Genomic DNA, 20,186 nt, shown 5'->3' on the forward strand with positions numbered 1-20,186 from the left:
TCTTGTCTCATTCCTGTTTTTAGAGGAAATGCTTTCAGTTTTCTCCATTCAGAATAATGTTGTCCTTAGGTTTGTCATAGATAGCCTTTACAATGTTGAGATAAGTTCCTTCTATCTTTGGTTTTTCTAGTGTTTTAAACATTAATGGGTGCTATTAATTGTTGAATGCTTTTTCTGCATCTGTTGAGATAATTGTGTGATTCTTGTCCTTAAATCTATTTATGTGATGAATTAACACTTATTGATATCTGCATACTGAATCAAACTTGCATTCCTGGCTTGAATCCACTTGATCATAGAACACTGTGTTTTTGTATGTAATTTGCCAATATTTTATTACGAATTTTTGCATCTAGTTTCATCAAGGATATTGGTCTGAAGTTTTATTTCCATGATGTGTCTTTGTCTGGTTTTGGTGATAGGGTGATACTGACTTAGTAGAATGAGTTTGGCAGTGTTTCTTCCTTTTCTACTTATTGTAATAATTTGAGGAGGATTGGTCTTGGTTCTTCTTTAAAGGTCTTATAGAACTTGGCTGAGAATCCATTCAGTCCTAGGCTTTGCTTTTGATGGAAGGTTTTTGATAACTGCTTCAATTTCATTGCTTGAAATTGATCTGTTTAAGTTTTCTATATCCTCTTAGTTCAATGGGTAGGACATATATCTCTAGGAATTTGTCAGTATCTTCAAGATTTTCTAGCTTACTGCAGTATACATTTTCAAAATAATTTCTGATAATCCTCTGTATTTCAGTAGTGTCTGTGGTAATATTTCCTTTTGCATCTCAGATTTTTATAATTTGAGTTTTTCTCATATTTTAATAGTTTATCTAAGGGTTTATCAGATTTGTTTATTCTTTCAAAAACCCAATTCTTTGTTTCTTTGATTTTTTATATCAATTTCAATGATTTTTGATTCTAATTATTTCCTGTCCTCTACTGATTTTGGTATTTTGTTCTTCTTTTTCTAGGACCTTGACATGTAATGTTAGATTATTTACTTGGTATCTTTCTCTTCTTTTAAGGTATGAGAGCAATGCTATGAACATTCCTCTTAGAACTGTCTTCATATTGTCCCAGAGACTTTGATAGGTTATATCACTATTCTCATTTACATCTAAGAATTTTTTAGAATTTTTCTTCTGATTTTCTCTGCTATTCATTCATCATTCAAATGTATTTTATTTAATCTCCAGATGTTAGTTTCTCTTTTTGTGTCCCATAATTCTTTTCTAATTTCATTCCATTATGATCTGATAGAATACAGAGTATTTTCATTATTTTTTGTATTTGCTAAGATTTGCTTTGTTACGTAAAATATTATCTATTTTAGATAATGGTCCATGTGCTACTAAGAAAATAATATATTCAGTCATTAATGGGTGAAGTGTTATATGGATGTATGTTAGGTCCATATTACTAATTATATTATTTAGTTGTGTAGAATCTTAGTTTTTGTTTGGACGAATTATCCAGTGGTGGTAAGAGAGGTGTATTAACGTCACCCAATGTTATTGTTTGGTGATATATTTGATTCTCTTTTTTTTTTTTTTTTTTGGTACCAGGGATTGAACTCAGGGGCACTCAACCACTGAGCCACATCCCCAGCCCTATTTTGAATTTTATTTAGAGACAGGGTCTCACTGAGTTACTTAGCACCTCACTTTTTTCTGAGGCTGGCTGTGAACTTGTGATCCTCCTGTCTCAGCCTCCCAAGCTGCTGGGATTACATGCATGCGCCACCATGCCCAGCCTATTTGATTCTTAATATCGAGAGGGGTTTGTTTGATGTATATAGATGCTCCATTGTTTTGGCATAAATATTTACCATCCTTATATCTTGTTAATATATGATTCCTTAAGTAGTGTGAAGTGATTTTCTTTGTCTCTTTGATTAATCCTGGGTAGAAGTCTACTTTATTTAATATGAGAATAGCAAGCCCTGCTTGTATATGAATCCCATATGAATGGTATTTTTTTCCCCATCCTGTTACTTTCAGTCTGTGGCTATCTTTGCCTGTGAGGTGAATCTCTTGCAGACAGTATAATTTTGGGTCTTGTTTTTTAATCCAGTTTGCCAACCTATGTCTTTTGATTGAGTTTATGGTCTACATTCAATGTTATTATTTGAGAGGTGAGTTTTATTTCCTGCTGTTTTGATTTTTTTTCCTAATGTTTAAATTTGAGTTCATTTTCCTTTAATTGACTATTTTAATATTATTCCTTCCTATGCTAGTTTTCATTTCTTTTTCATGAAATATTTTATTTAATATTTTACATAGTGCAGACCTTCTAGTTATGAATTTCTTTAATTTTTGCTTATCATGGAAGGTTTTTATTTCCTCTTGACTTCTGAAGCTTAATTTTTCTGGGCATAGTATTCTTGGTTGGCATCCATTTTCTTTTAGAGCTTGGTTCATATTATTCCAAACCTTCCTAGCTTTTAGGTTCTGGGTTGAGAAATAGTTGAAGTCTGTATTGATTTATCTCTGAATTCGACTAGTTATTTTTCTCTTATAGCTTTTTAAAATTCTGTCATTGTGTATGTGAGATGTTTTCATAATGATGTGTCTTAGAGTGAATCTATTGTGATTTTTGCATATTTGTAGTTCTATATACCTCTTATATTTGAATTTCCATCTCATTCTTAATATTTGGAAATTTTTTGATATTATTTCATTGAAAAGAATGTGCATTCCTATAGTTTGTATTTCAGAGCCTTCATAAATCTTAAATGTGGCCTTTTAATGCTATCCAAGTTTTCCTGAATATTCTGTTCATGGTCTTTTAACGTCTTTATGGTTGGCTTTATTTTCAAGATTATGTACTTTGTCTTCAAGACCTGAAAATCTATCTTCAAAGTGGTCTCATTTATTGGGGATGTGTTTTTAATTTTTTAATGTAGCATTTTGATTCTTTCATTTCAAGGATTTCCTTTTGGTTCTTTTTCAGAATCTCAATCTTTTATTGAAGTGATCCTTCACTTCCTCTTTTTTCTCTGATTTCACTCCTTACATCTTCTTTTAGCTCTTAGAATAGTTTAACTATGGACTTTCTGAAGTCTTTCTCTGACTTTTCCTCCACTGTGGTGTCATTGAAGTCTGTTGTTGAAGCATTAATGTGTCGTTTGGGATGGTTTGTTCCCTTGTTTTTTCATATTGTTTGTGTACCCATCTATTAGTATAGTTCTGACTTCTTTTAGGCAAAGGACTACTTTGTGAGCTTCTTTCTCTTCAGACCCCTGGGTTGGATGATTTTTTAAGTCACTGTGTGATCTGTGTTGATTCTAATATCAGCACCATTTTAAGACATGTCACTGAGCTTTATTTACTATAGTGACTTCAGAGTCAATCCTTGTATTATTCAACCTTACAAGAAACAAAAACTTGTTGCAGTTGTTCTCTGCAGTTCCTCAAATTCAACCATAAACCTGTAATTATGTTCCAAAATAGGTAAAAAAAAATTATTTGTTGAATTTAGTAAACTTACTATAACCTTAAGTGAGGGTTAAAAGTGGGTTGGAAGAAAAATTGGGCAAAAAGGAGAGGAAAAAGACAGAGGGGGAGAGAGAGAAGATAAAAGACTAACCTACACCAAGGTAGAAAATATTGGTGTTTGAGGTAGTAGCAGATAATGCAAGAATATGAGTAGGGGGTGAAAAAGCAAGTATAAATCAGAGGTAGGAAAACAAAGATAGGAAGATTGGTTTCATTTAATGCTTTAAACCATTAGATCAAATACACTCAAATGGGTTGAAGGTACAGTGTTGGTTATTGGTTTAACAATTGTCATTCAAGTTAGAGTTTTTTATATGATCAAAGTTGATATTAGAGTTGTTTATAGTAAACCATGTCAAGGTGAGGAAGATTCTTGTTGAATTTTGGTTTGCATTTCATTGGGGTTTGGACATTAAGCAGATGTCCAGCAGTCTTTGGCTGTGGATCTCTTCTGAGTTGCAGGGGCACAGGAGCCAATTCCTTAGTTGCTGGTAACCTCCTACTAGCATCTTCTGGTTTGCCAGCTCAGGGGCCTGCATCTGACTGCTCAGAGGGCGCAGTGTTTGGGTTGGTTGTTTCTATTGTGTGCAGTAGTTCAGGATGAAGGCTCTGGAGTACCCTTGTGTTTGCTTTGTGTTACCATGTACCTGCTCCCCTCTACAGGATCCTTTTCACGATAGTGAAGATCTGTGAGCACAGGAACTCTGGTAGTGAATTTTCTGTTGTGTAGTGTTCTGGCCATTGACACTCTCTGAGGTACTGTAGTGAAGGGTCTCAGGTGATTCACCTAGTCTAGTTTCTACTACCCCATGTTGTGAATGACTAGGTTGATCACAGGTCGCTGTGTGCCAATTAAGGCTGGGAGCAGCCCTTTCCTGGTGCATAGACTGTGTTAATTTTCCACGGGATGTCTGACTGGACATTCAGACACCTTCCCTCCGGTAAGGCCTATGTTCCTAGAGATCATCTCTAGCCTTCTCACTGTGCCTCCCACTAGTTTTAGTGGTCTAGGCTAATGAATCTGATTTCCTCTATTTGGTGCCAAAAATGCTTTGTTGCTGTCTCTGAGTCAAGCAAGGGAATGCTGAGCAATTCTTTATGCTCTTGCCTGGGTCATGGAGTTTGAGCAGGGTTAGGTGCAGTTCCCAGCACAGATCTCCACCAACACGTTCCCCTTGTTCATGTTGAGGTAGAGCGAGCAGGGGATTCTAACAATTTTCTGCTAGTAGTGGTTCTTCTAGAAGTTCTTTCTGGCTGGATGCTTAATAAATCCCACTGCAGGGGGATTTAAGGGGTGACTAGTTGGCTGATGACTGCATATCCATGGCTCAGTTTTCTTTTTACAATTTGGTTTTAAGCTGTTTGCTCTGTTTTAAGGGCCTTTTTGTTACTGTTGTACTATTAATTTTGTCTGTCTTTCCAAATGTTTTAAGTGGTTGAGCTTAATTTCCACTCCCCAATCTTCTCTCTCTCTCTTTCTCTCTCTCTCTCCCCCACCCCCTTTCATTCCCAAGTTCAGTATGTTCAGAAATGTACATGGGGAATAGAATCTATACAGGATCATTATATGTACCTGTTGTACTAAATTATTTGGTATTAATGCTGTGGGACCATGTGTTCTTTGTCTCCAGTGACTTGCACATATCCTTAATATCTGTCCAAAAACACTTCAAAATTCAGTACAAAATCTGATTGTATCATTGTCCACAATGTATTTGTTTTAAAGCTCTTAGCAAAAAATAGCATTTTAAGAATGAAGCTGGTATTGTTATACTAACATTTTATGGATATATATCTTTTTGTGAAGAATTATATTCATTCATCAATGTGTGTATTGATGCCCACTTTCAGTGTTCAAGCCATTCTTATTTTATTTAAGATCACATTTCGAGAAGATAACTTTTTAAAATTTGTTTCTGTTGTAAGTAAATTTAACATTGGTGTAATGTTTATGGTTAAGCCTTACATGTTTAGTTCATTATGTGTTTAATTAATTTTAGTTTTTATTTTAGTACTCATAGTTAAGAAAAAATAACTCTTTGAGTAATGTGTTTAACATGTTATTTTCTGTGTGTATATATGTTAGATGGAACATGATGCCCCAAAGCATATCATCCAGATGACAGGATTTAAGATGGAAGAAAAGGAAGCTCTAGGCAAATTGCTTTTAAAACTAGATTGCACGTTTATTAAGAGTGAGGTGAGTACAAAAGCTTATAAAAATATTCAAGGTGTAGTTGAAAAATAGAATTAAAATACTGACTTAAACATGAAATATTGCCCCTTGATATTGTAAGAATAGAAAGTTGTGTTATTAAGGAAATCTTAGTTTAGTAATATTTCTTCATGTGAATTTTTCCCTCTAGAAATACAAAAATTGTACGCATCTTATAGCTGAACGCCTGTGTAAGAGTGAAAAATTTTTAGCAGCTTGTGCAGCAGGTAAGTAAACTGCCTTTCTCTGAACCTTAAAAAATCCTATGTTAAAGAAAAGATAGCATGTTTATTATATCAGATAAAAATGTGGTTTTTCCCCTGATATTTTTCTTAAATTATTTCTTTGATATAACTTCTACTTTATTATTCTTCTGAGTAAAACTTTGTAATACATGAAAATATGTTAATTGGGTGGAAATATTTACTTCACCAAAGATTTAGGTGTTTTATTTAGAAAAAAATTGTTTAATAAAAAGATTGGCACCAAATGCCAAAACTTAAGCTTTTGTTGAGACCTCAGCTTTTCTTTGATCTGTCATTGGAAATAATCAGCATTTTTGTTCTCCTTCTGCTTCCTCTCCTATCCATTCTATGAAGCAATAGTGATTCTATTTTATTTCCCTAAAATACCAAATTCAGTAAACCCAAATTAGACCTTAATCTTTCTTTCTCCCCCTTTGTCGCCACTGATAATCCTTAAGGCTGTCTCTACTGTGAGTGATTTGGAATATCATTAATCTACTGATTGAATCACCCCCAAAACAGATAGATGTATGTGACTCCAGTGAATTTATTATTTTTTAGATTAACATACCAGAGGATTGATTCATTATTCTTGGATTCATTATTAGGTCCATAAATAAAAGCATACATTTTCCCTGCAGTTTAAAAGATCATTGATGCCCAGATATAGAAACTACAGAATGATATTAAATGCCAGAGAAAATTACCTAACAATAAATTTGTTTGGCAAAGTGTAACAGTACTGTGAACATTATTGGAGAGACTTTTAGCATAGGAGAAACAATATATATATCAGCCCCAAAGTGAATGATATCAGTAATAATAATTCAAATAATATCACATATTTTTTATTTTAAAGCTTTAGATGTATGCTTCATTAGTAATATTTAAAATTATAATTATTTGTCACTGAAGACATTACATACAATGTTCAGTGATGTTATTGGCTTCACTCTCAAAAATTTAGAAAAACATAGTTCAAAGATTATGTTGGCAGTATAGCCTAAGAATCTCATGTTGACAAAGATTGACTTATTTGAAATTTGATCTTTATTTGAACCAAAATTTCTCTGTGATGAACAGTTCATTTCCTTTCTAGGAAAGTGGGTACTGACTAAAGACTACATAATTCATAGTGCCAAAAGTGGCAGATGGCTTGATGAAACAACTTATGAATGGGGATATAAAATTGAAAAAGACTCCCATTATTCACCTCAAATGCAATCTGCACCTAAAAGATGGCGTGAAGAACTGAAACGCACTGGTGCTCCAGGAGCCTTCCACAGATGGAAAGTTGTCCTTCTTGTTAGAGCCGATAAACGAAGTGATTCTCTTGTAAGGTAGGATCTCATAAAAGCTAAAGCAATGAATAAGAAAACAATTTTGGCATGAATACCTTATTGTATTTTTGCAGTTATCAGTTCAGTCTAAATGTGAGCTGTGATTATTTTCTTTTTGATCCCCTAGGTAAGCCATTCTGCATGTTTAAGTATATGTCTCTAATAAAACAAAATCTATTTGATCTCCTTTATTTTCCATGTTATTTCTTTTGGCCAAGTTTGAACCTCTTAAATTTTTGCTAGTAAAGTATTATGTTATCAGAACCCTTTTTTAGGTTTATGTAGTATTATCTTTATGGTTCTTAGTGTTTTCATAGTTTAATTTCATTTTGCCTTTTATATATTTTTGGAAGCCTTTCAGTTGTTTAAAAAGTATTACAAGTCTGCTACTATTCTTTTTTAAGAGGGGATCGTTTTATTGTCTTTAGTGAAATGTAATTTATGGATAATGATTATGGATATGGATAATGCACCCATATTGAGTGTACACTTTAATAAGTTTGGATAGGAATTCACCTATATTACCCTCACTGTATCAAGATCTGTAACATTTACACTCATAATGTTCTTTTGTGACCTTATACATTTAATTCTGGACCACAAATACTGGGCAATCACTGGTTTCCTTCTTATAGTTACAGATTAGATTTGTCATTTTTTTTAGAGGTTCATATATTTGGGATGATACTGAATACGCACTTTGTTTTAGCTTCATGTGCTTAGTACTCTATTTTTGAAATTATGTTGCATGTATCACCATTCACTCTTGTTGCTGTTTAGTATTCTACTCTATTGCTGTATTAAAGTCTGTTTGTTCACTCACCTATTAATGGGCACTTGGGACATTTTATTATTTTTATTAATATGAATAAAGCTCCTTTTTAGTGATTATGATAATGTGGTATTGTTAGAAAGATCAACAAATGAATCAGTGGGACAGGAACAGAACCATACATAAGGATACTTGAATTATGACAAAATGTCATAATTGTGCTGAAGAGAATTGTCTTATCCAAGGTTATGCCCCAAACCTGAGGGCAGTGGGCATCTAATGACTGACTCATGTTGGGATATAAAGGAACCTCTCTCCAGCAGTAGGTATAATCGAAGGGCTACTTTGGCTCTAATGCACAGATGGAGTAAGAGAGGCTTTCCTTATAATTATATGACAGTTCAGTTGATTCCTCTGCCCATGGCTACTTCATCCCCTTCCCCTCCACAGCTGTTTTTCTGACAGAACAAAACAAAACAAACCAAGCTGCTTTGACCATTTGAGTATGAGTATTCATATAGGCATGTTTTCATTTCTCTTAGGAAATACCTGAGAATGAAATTGCTAGCTCAGATGACAATTGCATGTTTAACGTTATAAGAAAATGGCAAACTGTTTTCCAAAGTAGTTGTACCATTTTACATTCCCAATTGCAGTGGAAGAGAGTTTAGTTGCTCTGCATTTACTTTGGCACTGTGGTCAAAAATCAATTGACCATAGATGTATGGTCTATTTCTGGACTTGCTATTCTGTTACACTGACCTGTATGTCTAACATATACCATCATCATACTGTTTTGATTACTATTGCTTATAGTAAATCTTCAAATGAAATAGTAAAAATCCTTCAACTGTGTCTTTTAAAAAACTGTTGTGGTGATTCTGGATTCTTTGAATTTTCATATATGTTTTAGAATCAGCTTGTAAGTTTCTGTGAAAAAAGCAAGCTAGGATTGTATTTTACCTACAGTGTTCATACTGGGAGAACTGTGTTCTTAGAAATATTGAGTCTTCTTATTAGTAGACTCTCTCTCCTAGTGTTCTTTGGTTTCTGTCATTAATGTTTTATAGATTCATTTTATTAATCTTGTACATATTCTGTTGAATTTATTCCTAGGATCTTTCTGTTTTGGGAAGCCATGTAAATGAATTTCTTTGAAAGTTTTATCTGCATCTATTGAGATAATTCACTTTTATCTTTAAGTTTGTTAATATGGTGAATAATACTGATTGAATTTCAAATGTTAAACTTACATTCTTGAAATAAACTGTATTTCACTGTGGTGGATTATGCCTTTTTAATATATTGCTGATTCACCATTTCTATTTAGCAATTTACTAGATGTGCTAGTAAGCCAGTGTAATAAGTACAACAAACAAACAAACAAAAAAGACATTAAGATTTTTATCAAAGATACTTAAATTAGTGAATTTAGGAAGATCACAAGATAACATCATTATATAAAAATTATTTTCTTACATATTAGCAAAAAAAATTGGAAATTAAAATTTAATTATTTTAGTTTTGTTATTTCATTGACTTCTGTAGTTGGTTTTTTTATGAAATGGCTTTGTTGAGATATAATTAACATACAATTTAGCCATTCACTGTAGTGTATAATCTAGTAGTTCTTAGTATGATCACAGAGTTTTTGAATCATCAATACAATACAGTAAATATTAGAACATTATCATCACATTAAAGAGAAGCTTCATGATCATTGGTAGCTATTCATTTCTTATCTCTTCTGTCTGTCCCCCTGCCAATACTCTCCCACCATCTTGGTCCTGGAATTACTTATCCAGTCTGTGTGTCTATTTTGTACACTTAAAAATATATTCCTCCTATCTAACCATAATTATATATCCTTCCACTAACATCTCCCCATCCTTCTTCCATCTCCCTAACCACCCAAATATCTGGTAACCACCATTTCACTATTTCTATGATATCAGTTCTTTAGATGGCACATATGAGGGAAATCATGCAATATGTAGTATTGGTCTCTATAACTGGCTTATTTCATTTAACATAACATTCTCTAGCTCCATCCACGTTGTAACAGATGACAAAATTTCATTCTTATGACTGAGCAGTGTTGCATTATGTAGGTGTTCAGCAGTTGGTGAACATGTAAGTTGATTCCATATCTTGGCTATTATAAATATTGCTGTTATAAATATGGAGACACAGCTATCTCTTATACATACTGATTTCATATTCTGTGGATACATACCCATATATATGGTGAGATTGATGTATCATGTGGTAATTCTGTTTTTGATGTTTTCCATAATGGCTGTACAAATTTACATTCCCCTCAACAATGTGTAATAGCCCCCTTTTCATATACTTGCCATCACTTATTTTTTTCCCTCCTTTTGATAAAAACAGTTCTAACAAGTGTTAAGTGATAAGTGGTTTTGATTGGCATTTCTCTGATGATTAGTGGTGTCAAACATTTTTTCCATATACATGTTGACTATTGTTTGTCTTTTGAGAAGTAACTGTTTAGGTTGTCGGCCCATTTTTTAAAAAGGGTTATTTGCTTTTTTGCTATAGTTTCTTGAATTCCTTATAAACTCTAGATATTAACCACTTACCTGAAGTATAGTTTGTGAATATTTTCTCTTATACTGTTTGTTGTCTGAAATTTTAGATTGATGTTATCTTAGTTGTCTATTTTACTGTTGTTTCTTGGACTTTTGAGGTCATATCTTTTCTCAGACCAATATAAAGTCTTTCCTCTCTTTTCTTCGAGTGGTTTTGTAAACTATTCAAGCCTTAACATTTTAGTCTTTGATCTTTTTTGAGTTGATTTTGTATATGGTATGAGATAAGATTTTAATTTTATTTTTCAATATGTAGATATCCAATTTTCCAAATACTACTTACTAAAGAGATTTTCCTTTTCCTATTGTATTTTCTTGACACTTTTGTTGAAAATCAGTTTGCTGTAAGTGCATAGACTTATTCCTGAGCTCTCTGTTGTGTTCCATTCATCTGTGTGTCTGTTTGCATGCCAGTGATACTATACCTTTGTAGTATATTTTGAAGTCAAGTAGTGTGATACAGTCTACTTTGTTCTGTTTTACTCAAGATAGCTTTGGCTGTTCAGGGTCTTTTTATGCTTCCATGTAAACATCAGGATTTTTTTTTTTCTTGTTTGGTGAAAAATGTCACTGTCCTTTTTTTTTTTTTTTTTAAGTTGTCAATGGACCTTTATTTTTCTTATTTACATATGGTGCTAAGAATCAAGACCAGTGCCTCACACATGCTGGCAACATGCTCTATCACTGAACTATAACCCCAGTCCTATCATTGTATTTTGATAGGGATTTTATTGAATCTATAGATTGATTTTGGTACTATGGACATTTTAACAGTATGCCTCTAATATCTTTCCATTTATTTGTATACTCTTTAATTTCTTTCATCAGTAAATTTTATATAGTTTTTATTGGAGAGAGATTCTAACTCCTTGGTTACATTTATTTTTTATAGATTTGAAAATGAGAAAGTTTCTTAATTTCTTTTTCAGCTAGTTCATAGTAATATAGAGGACACTATTGATTTTTATGTTAAGTTTTTTATCCTGTGCAACTTTTTTGAATTTGTTGACTGATTCAGGTAGCTTTTGGATACTCATTGGGATTTTTCTGTCATGTCCTTTGCTAACAGAAATAATTTGCCTCCTTTCCAGTTTGGGTGCTTTTTTTCTTTTCTGTTGCTGAATTGCTCTGGCCAGGACTTCCAGTACCATGTTGAATAGAAGTGGTAAAAGTGGGCATACTTGTCCAGATTATAGATCATAGAAGGAAAGTTTTCAACCCTTTCCTGTAAAGTGTTAGCTGGGTTTATGTGTTATGGCCTTTTTTGTGTTAATGTGTGCACCTTCTATACATCAGTTACTTAAATTTTTTTGCATGAAGGATGTTGAATATTGTCAAATACTTTTTCTGCATCTACAGAAATGATACGATCTTTTTTTTTCTGTTAATGTCATACCATGTTTATTGATTTGTATATTTTGAACCATCTTGAATTCCTGGTCGTGGTGAATGATCTTTTTAAAGTCTTGTCAAATTTAATTTGTTATTATTTTGTTGAGAATTTTTGTATTTCTGTTCCCTGAGGATACAGGTGTGGTGGTTTTCTTTTTTTCTTTTTTGGTTGTGGTGGTTGTTTTGTGTCCCTCTGATTTAGGTTTTCAGGGTAATGCTCCCTTATAAAATGTGTTTGGAAAAATTCCTTCCTATTCTATTTTTTGGAATAGTTTGAGAAGAATTAATATTAGTTTTTCGAATGTTTGGTGGAAAACAAGAATAAAGCTTTTAGATCCTCGCCTTTTCTTTGATGGGAGATTTTATTGTTGATTCGGTCTCATTATTTTTATTGGTCTGTTTAAGTGTTCTTTTTATTCCTAATTTGGTAGGTTGTGTGTGTCCAGGAATTTATCAATTTTTTTTAGATTTTCTGATTTCTTAGCATATAATTGTTCATAAGTCTTTTATGACTTGTATTTCTTTGGTATCACTTATAATTTCTTTTTTTCCCCACCTTTGAGTTTCTTCATTTGAGTCCTTATTCTTTTTGTAGTGTAGCTAATGGTTTGTCAATTTTATTTATCTTTTTAAAAATCCAACTCTTGGTTTTATTGTTTTGTTTTGTTTTTTCCTGGTATCCATTTTACTTATTTCTGCTCTAATCTTTGTTATTTCCTTCATTTTTCGAACTTTAGATTTAGTTCTTCTTTTTCTGGTACTCTGGTGTGTAACAATAGGTTGTTTATTTGAAATTTCTCTTCTTTTTGATGCAGGCTTTTATTGCTATAAGTTTCCCTCCAATATTGTTCTTGCTGCATTCTATAGGTTTTGGTATGTTTTATATCCATTATCATTTGTCTCAAGGTGTTTCTTTGCTCAGGATTGACCCCGGGGCTTCATTCATGCAAGATAGTCATTCTACCCCTGACCTGTGTCCCCAGCTCTTGTCTCAGGATGTTTTTGATGTCTCTTTTTGATTTCTTCTTTGACTCATTGTTTGTCCTGGAATATATTGTTTAATTTCCATTTATTTATGTGTTTTCTAAAGATTTCTGATTACTGATTTAGTCTAACTTTTTATCATTGTGTTTATAAAAGACAGTAGGTAATGATTTTAAGTTTGTTCAGACTTATTTTGTGATATAACATAGAACTATCCTGGAGAATGTATTGAGTACATTCTAGAAGAATATGTCTTATATTGGTTTGGATGGAATGTTCTGTATATGTCTGTTAGGTCATTTGGTTCAAAGTATAGTTCAGATCTAATGTTTTTTTTCTTTCTAGATTATCTGCCTATTGTTGAAGTATTAAAGTATTTATATTGAAGTCTCCTATTATTACTGTATTGCAATTTATCTATTCCTTTAGATTATTTAATATTTGATTTATATATTTAGGTGCATGTATACTTCCAATTATATCCTCTTGATGAATTGACCCCTTAATCTTTATATAATGACTTTATTGGTCTTTTCTTACAGTTTTTGACTTTATCTTTCTTGTCTAAGTATAGCCAGCCGTGCTTTTTTTTTTTTTTGCATGGACTATGCTTTTCCATTCTCTCATTTTCAGTCTATGTGTGTTTTTAAAGATTGAAGTGAATCTTTTGTAGGCAGCATATAGGTGGATCATGTTTATTTTTGTTTAAACCTGGCCACTCTGTATCTTTCTTTTTTGGTACCAGGATTTGAATTCAGGGGCTCTCCACCACTGAGCCACACCCAGCCCTATTTTTATATTTTATTTAGAGACAAGGTCTCATTGAGTTGCTTAGCACCTCGCCATTGCTGAGGCTGGCTTTGAACTCATTATTCTCCTGCCTCAGCCTTCTTAGCTGCTGGGATTACAAGCATGTGCCACTGCACCCAGCCCACTCTGTGTCTTTTTTTAAACAATTTAATCCAGTGATAATTGATTGGTAATTGAATTTACAGATATCTTTCTAACAATGCCTGCATAAGGAACCCAGGTTTCTGAGAGCTTCTGATTAGCCAAATACATGGAAGTTCCTAAAGTCTGTATGCCTGGAGAAGGCACAGAAGCTCCACCTCCTTCCCACATGCCTTTCCCTATGCATCTGTTCATCTGTATCCTTTGTAATAGTCTTTATGATAAACATATCTCTGAATTCTGTGAGCTACTGTATCAAATTAATCAAACCCAGTTGAACCCTGGTTTATAGTTGGTCAGTCAGAAGCAAAGATAAAACAATCTGAGGCTAGCAGTTAGCATCCAAACTCGGGGAGAGGGCAATCCTAGGACCTGAACCCTCAAACTGTGGAATTTGACACTACCTTTAGTTCTCATTGTCAGAACTGAATTGGGTTAGAGGACATCCAGGTGGTATCTTCTGATGCAGAATTGACTGCTTGTTTGCTAACAGAAATAAATTCTCACATTTTGAGATAACAGAAGTTTTCTGTGTTGATTATTGTGGTGTGAGAGCAGAGAAAACTTAGTTTTTTAATTTTTTTTTCTCCCACACAGACCCTGGATATAAAATTATGGGTTGACTATTTTTTTTTTACTTTCAGTAGTTAAACGCTCTGTTTATTGTCTTCTATCTTGTACCAATTTTGATGAGAAATCAACTGCCATTCTTTCTGTCTGTAGTTTCTTTTAAGTCTTTCTGTCTGATTTCTTTCAAGTTTTTCTCCTGACCTTTATTTTTTATCACTTTGATACTGATGTATATATACATGTGTGTATTTTGTTTATTTGTTGGCTTGGGTATTTTATGTTTCTTATACATTTGGGTTTTTTCTTATTAATATTAAAGAATATTCAGCCATTATTTTTTATATGTGTCTCATCTTGTGTTGTTATTCCACTGGAACTCCATTACCTGGCTTCTGCCCCTCGTCCCACTTCAGCACTGGGAATTGAACCCAGAGGTATTTTACCACTGAACTACAACCCAGCCTTTTTTATTTTTCACTTTGAGACATAGTCTTACCCTAAGTTGCTGAGGCTGGCCTCAAACTTGTGATCCTCCTGCCTTAGTCTTCTCAGTCACTGGTATTATAGAGGTCCACTACACCTAGCCATGACATGTATTTTAGACTATTTAATTCTGTTCCATAACTATTTCATGTACAGTTCTTCTTTTGAAAAAATTTTGATCTATCTTCAGGTTCAATAATTCTTTTATCTGTTGTTTCTGCCTCTTGATAAGCTTATTAAAGAAATTGTTCTCTGATATAGTGCCCTTTATTTCTACCATTTTCATTGATGTCTGCTGAGTTCTCAATCTGTTTATGTACATTGTACATCTTTTCCTTTAAGTTCTTTTAAATCATAGTTATTTAAAGGTGGTTTTCTGATCATTTCAACGTGAATTATATCCCAGTCCATACTGTTAATTCTTTTATTTCTTGATTTAAGTTTTTTTTAACTGTTCTATAGATATCTTGTATTTTAATGCATTTTGCTTAATATTAGACATCGCATGGAGAAGAATAATACAGGCTAAGATGAATAATATTTATACTAAAAATGGGACTGCCTCTTCTATAAGGGGGCTATTATGGGTGATTGAGTTAATCTTGTCAGTTATTGAGTTGGATTTGGGTTTTGTTAATGTTATAGTCACCCTCAGTGCATCTCTGCTGCTAACAGCAGTGAACTCTAATTTCTTTGTATTTAGTTTGGGACCGTGGGTACTAGAAAGGTTTTTATCAGTGCTCTTGCTCTGCCTTAACCTTTTGGTAGTTCCTGCACTAAAAGGGCACAGGAGTACACTCTTTATGTTCTTCCCATCTATCTTTTTACTCATTTATAGGCCGAGTGTGGATAGTGTGTATTCTCAGCTCTGGATAGGCTTTCATTTTAATCCTTCTCTATGTTATTGGTTCCTGTGATTGGGGCTTTCTCAGTATTTGTGTTTCTAGCCTTCCTGCCCCACTCCCCACAATCAAAATCTGACTATCTGTGGACAGGCTTTTTCGGCAAGAGAGAGTTTCTGGTCTCTCCCCAGTGTTATATCTCTGTGTATTGTTCTAAGATCCTGCTCCCAGGGGATATTTGTGTTTCTCCTTTATAGCGATGATTTTTGCTTCTCTCATGCAGAAACAGTGGATCTTTTGGGGTGGGGGACTGGGCAGCAGGAGAGTTTTTTTGCTCCTTCCTTAGAGATAAGTTTTACTCCCTCCCCTTCAAGAGAAAAACATTGTATTTTTTTCCCTAGGTCTGAGGGCAGACAACTTTCTTATTCTTCTCCAAACATCTGAAGGCTTTTCCTTTATAGTAGAGAAGGAAGAGCTCAGGGAAGGGGACCTGGTTTTATGTATACACTTCAATGGCAACCAGTCCCCATCTGTCCTGAACAGGAGGGCTTGTATTTTTTCCTGACATGCCCCCAGTATTTTTCATGAACATTTAATGAAGGCCTATGCCAAAGAGCTGGCAAATGAGAGCATACTTTCTTGGGTCAGGGACTTTGCTTTTCAAAACTGGTATACAAACTATCTTCTTCATTTCAATTGTCTTAAATTTTTGCCTGGTTCTTTTTAAAAAATATTTTTAGTTGTAGATGGACACAGTACCTTTGTTTTATTTATTTCATTTTTATGTTGTACTGAGGATTGAACCCAGTGAGTCACATATGCAAGGGAAACTTCACCACTCAGCTACAACCCCAGCCCTTTACTGATTCTTATGTGTTCTTATGACCAACCACTTTCCTTTGCTCTGCCAACAGTGAAATGGTTTAGAAATCCAATCCTTTTCACATAGGGGCCTATCATTCTTTGGAAATTAACTTATTTGATTGACTTATTACCTTGATTCGATAATGAGCTTAAAGAGAATTATGATGTGGATTATTTGGCCTTATTTTTAGGTGGTAGCAGTATAGCTTTCTAAAAGCAGAAGCTTAGTGCTTATGGGACGTGTATGTCTGCCTGAGTCTATATGTATTTTTTTTCCTTAATATAGACTAGAGCTAAAAATTTTTAAAGGCTGAACTTTTAAGGTTGGCAACTGATTTCATTTTTTGTGGTCCAGAATGATTTCCTTGGGTATATATTGCCTTCCAGGATATCTGCTTCCTTAGCCGTTCTTCATTATTCTTTTGGGCTTAACGCTTGGCTTATACTTAGGAAATACTTTAATATTCTTGCTTCATAAAAGTCTTTCCCATATCAAGAAATGAATAGGCAGAAAGAATAGTATGATTTCTTAAACATTTGCTATGAAAATCCTATATTTTAAGAAATTATTGCAATAGTTATTGTTTGTGATCCTCAGTGGCCCAAAGGAATTAGTTCCTTTCAGATAGTTATACTCCTGCTCCAAGGAGTAATTGATTTGAATAATTTGACTAAATATATTCAATTTTTCTAATATATTTTATACCATTTACATTTTTATTTAGAGTTTTGGAGGCTGGAAAGGCAAATGTTATTTTACCAAAAAGTTCACCAAGTGGAGTAACTCATGTGATTGCCAGTAATGCAAGAATCAATGCTGAGAAAGAAAAAGATAACTTTAAGGCTCCATTTTATCCAATTCAGTATCTAGGGGATTTTCTTTTAGAGGTAAGTAAGATAAATAGTAGACATTTTTTAGTATTTATTTTGTAAAGTACCCATAGAGTGAAATGCAATCATCCCTTGGAGCCCCAGAGGATTGGTTCTAGGATCCTTCTTATATACCAAATCCAGGGGTGCTCAGATCTCAAGTCTTTTATGTAAAATGGCATAGTATTTGTATATAACCTACATATATCTTCCTGTGTGCTTTAAATCATCTGTAGATTATTTATAATACCTATTAGAATGTAATTGTTATGTAAATAGCTATTTCACTATATTCTTCAGGGAAGAATGACAAGGGAAAAAAGCCTCTGCATGTTCAGTATGGGTGCAGCCTTCTTAGACCTAACTGTATTTTCCAACTGAAGTTGATTTGAATCTGTGGATTTGGAATCTATGGATATGGAGGACTGACTGTTTATATTAATATTATATTCTAAATTGTGAACATATAGGGATTGAAAGTCATTAAAATGATAATATTTTAAGGTAATTGTTTTCGCTTATTTAAATGTTGAAGAATACCACTTACATATTTTGAAAAAGCTTAAGTTTAATTTTGTCTTATTTTGAGTCTCTACTTTTATTTTTAGCACTTTGGTGGTATGTCCTACAAAATAATTTTCAGCATTTTAATGTTAGAGTGTAATAAAACAGCAGTAGAATACATAGTATCATATGAGGATTTGGGGATTATTTTTTCTTTGGAAATGTGAGCGCTGTTTCTAAGAGTTTAGAAATATTTTCCTGTCCTATTCCCCTACCTCCTTCTCTATACTTGGTGTAAATACTAGCCCTCAAGTTGTTTGAATGGGGATTAAAGCCTGATTAAAGCCTCTAAGCATAGAAGAATTTATAAGTCATTTAGAATAGAAAATAAACCTCAGTGTATCCCCAAACAGGCTTGATCTAGGAAAAAGTATTTCCTTCCGTGTTTCTCATCTCAACAGATTCCATCACCTTTTATCTAATACTTTATGTCAGAGATTTGGGAATCACCATTGTAACCTTCCTTTCCCTTACTCCACATATCTTGTCAACTACTAAGTCCTATTTATTTTATCTCGGATGTTTTGTGAATCAAACCACTTCTGTCCTTCTGTACTAACATACTGAGTTCATCATCTTTCCTCTGTGCTCTTGGAGCACAATTGGCATCAAGAATCATGTCTGGGGGCCTCAGTTTTAGTTCAGTGATAGAGCACTTGCCTAGCCTGAGTGAGGCACTGGGTTGAATGCTCAGCACCACATAAAAATAAATTAATAAAAGTATTGCATCTATCTACAACTTAAAAAATAAAAGAATCGTGTGTCTTTTCCATAATTATATCCTGGTCATCTCACATAGAACCTGGCAAGTGGGTCCTCATGTAATACCTGTTAGTTTAACGTAAAGAAAACCTTTGAGTCTTCTGTGAGTAATTATCATTCTGGAATTATTTTTCCCTAGTAAGTAACATCAAGATTACTTACTTGGATTGGAAATTTGCCATTAGTATTAGAATTTGATCTATTTGGACTATTGATAATCTTGACAGCCATAGATCTGGAAATGAGCACATGAACCAATTCAGTTCAATGAGGCATGAAGAGGAATAAGTAAGAACTTCTAGGATTCTTCCTCATTTGAAAGAGATCCAATGGCAGACTAACTTCTGTTAGATGTGAACATGAAAGAATGTAACCTAAATTACTACTAGTAATTAACCATGAGGAGTACTAGCCTTAGCTTGTTAGCCCTATAGATAGCAGATTTTATAGGTAGAATCTGGATCCTTGCTGATGATGGAGTCCCTGGGTTAACCAAACCTTGAAACCACATTGGACCAAACTGCCATTCTGTAAGATAATACATTTCTATTGTTTAAGTGAGAGTTGGTTTTCTATTAGTTGTATCCAAAAACATCCTGATACACCTTTTAAAATAGTTTAAATGTAGTATTAACTGTCAACAGAATGAAAATCATTAGTAGATATGTCTGAATTTTCTCTTCTCTATGCAAAAAAATGATTAGAGTATGATGTATTTGTATTACCCATAGTCCTGTTTTGCAGTATTTTGAATAATTCGAATTTAGATGCTAAAATAGTAGATAGCAGCAATAGAATATCAATCAGAAGTAACAAATATTTAAATTTATACTTAGTTTTAGAACACATTGTTCTTTAAGTTCTGGATCAGACAGCTGAGGGTTCATAACTGGTAAACTAAAGAAAAGATATTGTACTCACTTCTGAGGAGAAATTAGAAAGTTAACTTCATATTGGTGTCTTGCTTTTCTTCTTCCTCTTTTGCACAGAATAATAAAAATGTTCCTCATTGACTGTATTCTGAAATGTCATCTCAGAAGAGTAGCTTTGTAAATTGACTAAGTTAAAAATAAAAAACACTCACTAAAAAATAATTCTGTTTAACCTACTTACACCTTTTAGAAAGCTTCTGAATAAACAGAATCAGGTATATATTTAGCTCAGGTTTACAGATAATTTATTGAAAACTATTGCTGTACCAGGTACTATGCAATGCACTAGAGA

General features: G+C 33.4%; 1 protein-coding gene across 3 annotated transcripts in view; it reads left to right on the forward strand.

The window, feature by feature from the left end:
* The window catches only part of Slf1 (SMC5-SMC6 complex localization factor 1), a 72,293-nt gene that overhangs the window by 10,598 nt on the left and 41,509 nt on the right, over window positions 1-20,186 (forward strand). For all 3 annotated transcript variants that reach the window (XM_046428649.2, XM_058574643.1, XM_058574638.1), the window contains exons 2-5: window positions 5,583-5,696; window positions 5,863-5,938; window positions 7,056-7,296; window positions 17,492-17,654. In XM_046428649.2, coding sequence (XP_046284605.1) covers window positions 5,583-5,696; window positions 5,863-5,938; window positions 7,056-7,296; window positions 17,492-17,654 — 594 coding nt within the window. The remainder of the gene's footprint in view (window positions 1-5,582; window positions 5,697-5,862; window positions 5,939-7,055; window positions 7,297-17,491; window positions 17,655-20,186) is intronic.

This window comes from Marmota monax, unplaced genomic scaffold (genome assembly GCF_021218885.2).
Source record: "Marmota monax isolate L192 unplaced genomic scaffold, Marmota_monax_Labrador192_F-V1.1 WCK01_AAM20220418_F8-fsc00018, whole genome shotgun sequence".
Lineage (NCBI taxonomy): Eukaryota > Metazoa > Chordata > Mammalia > Rodentia > Sciuridae > Marmota > Marmota monax.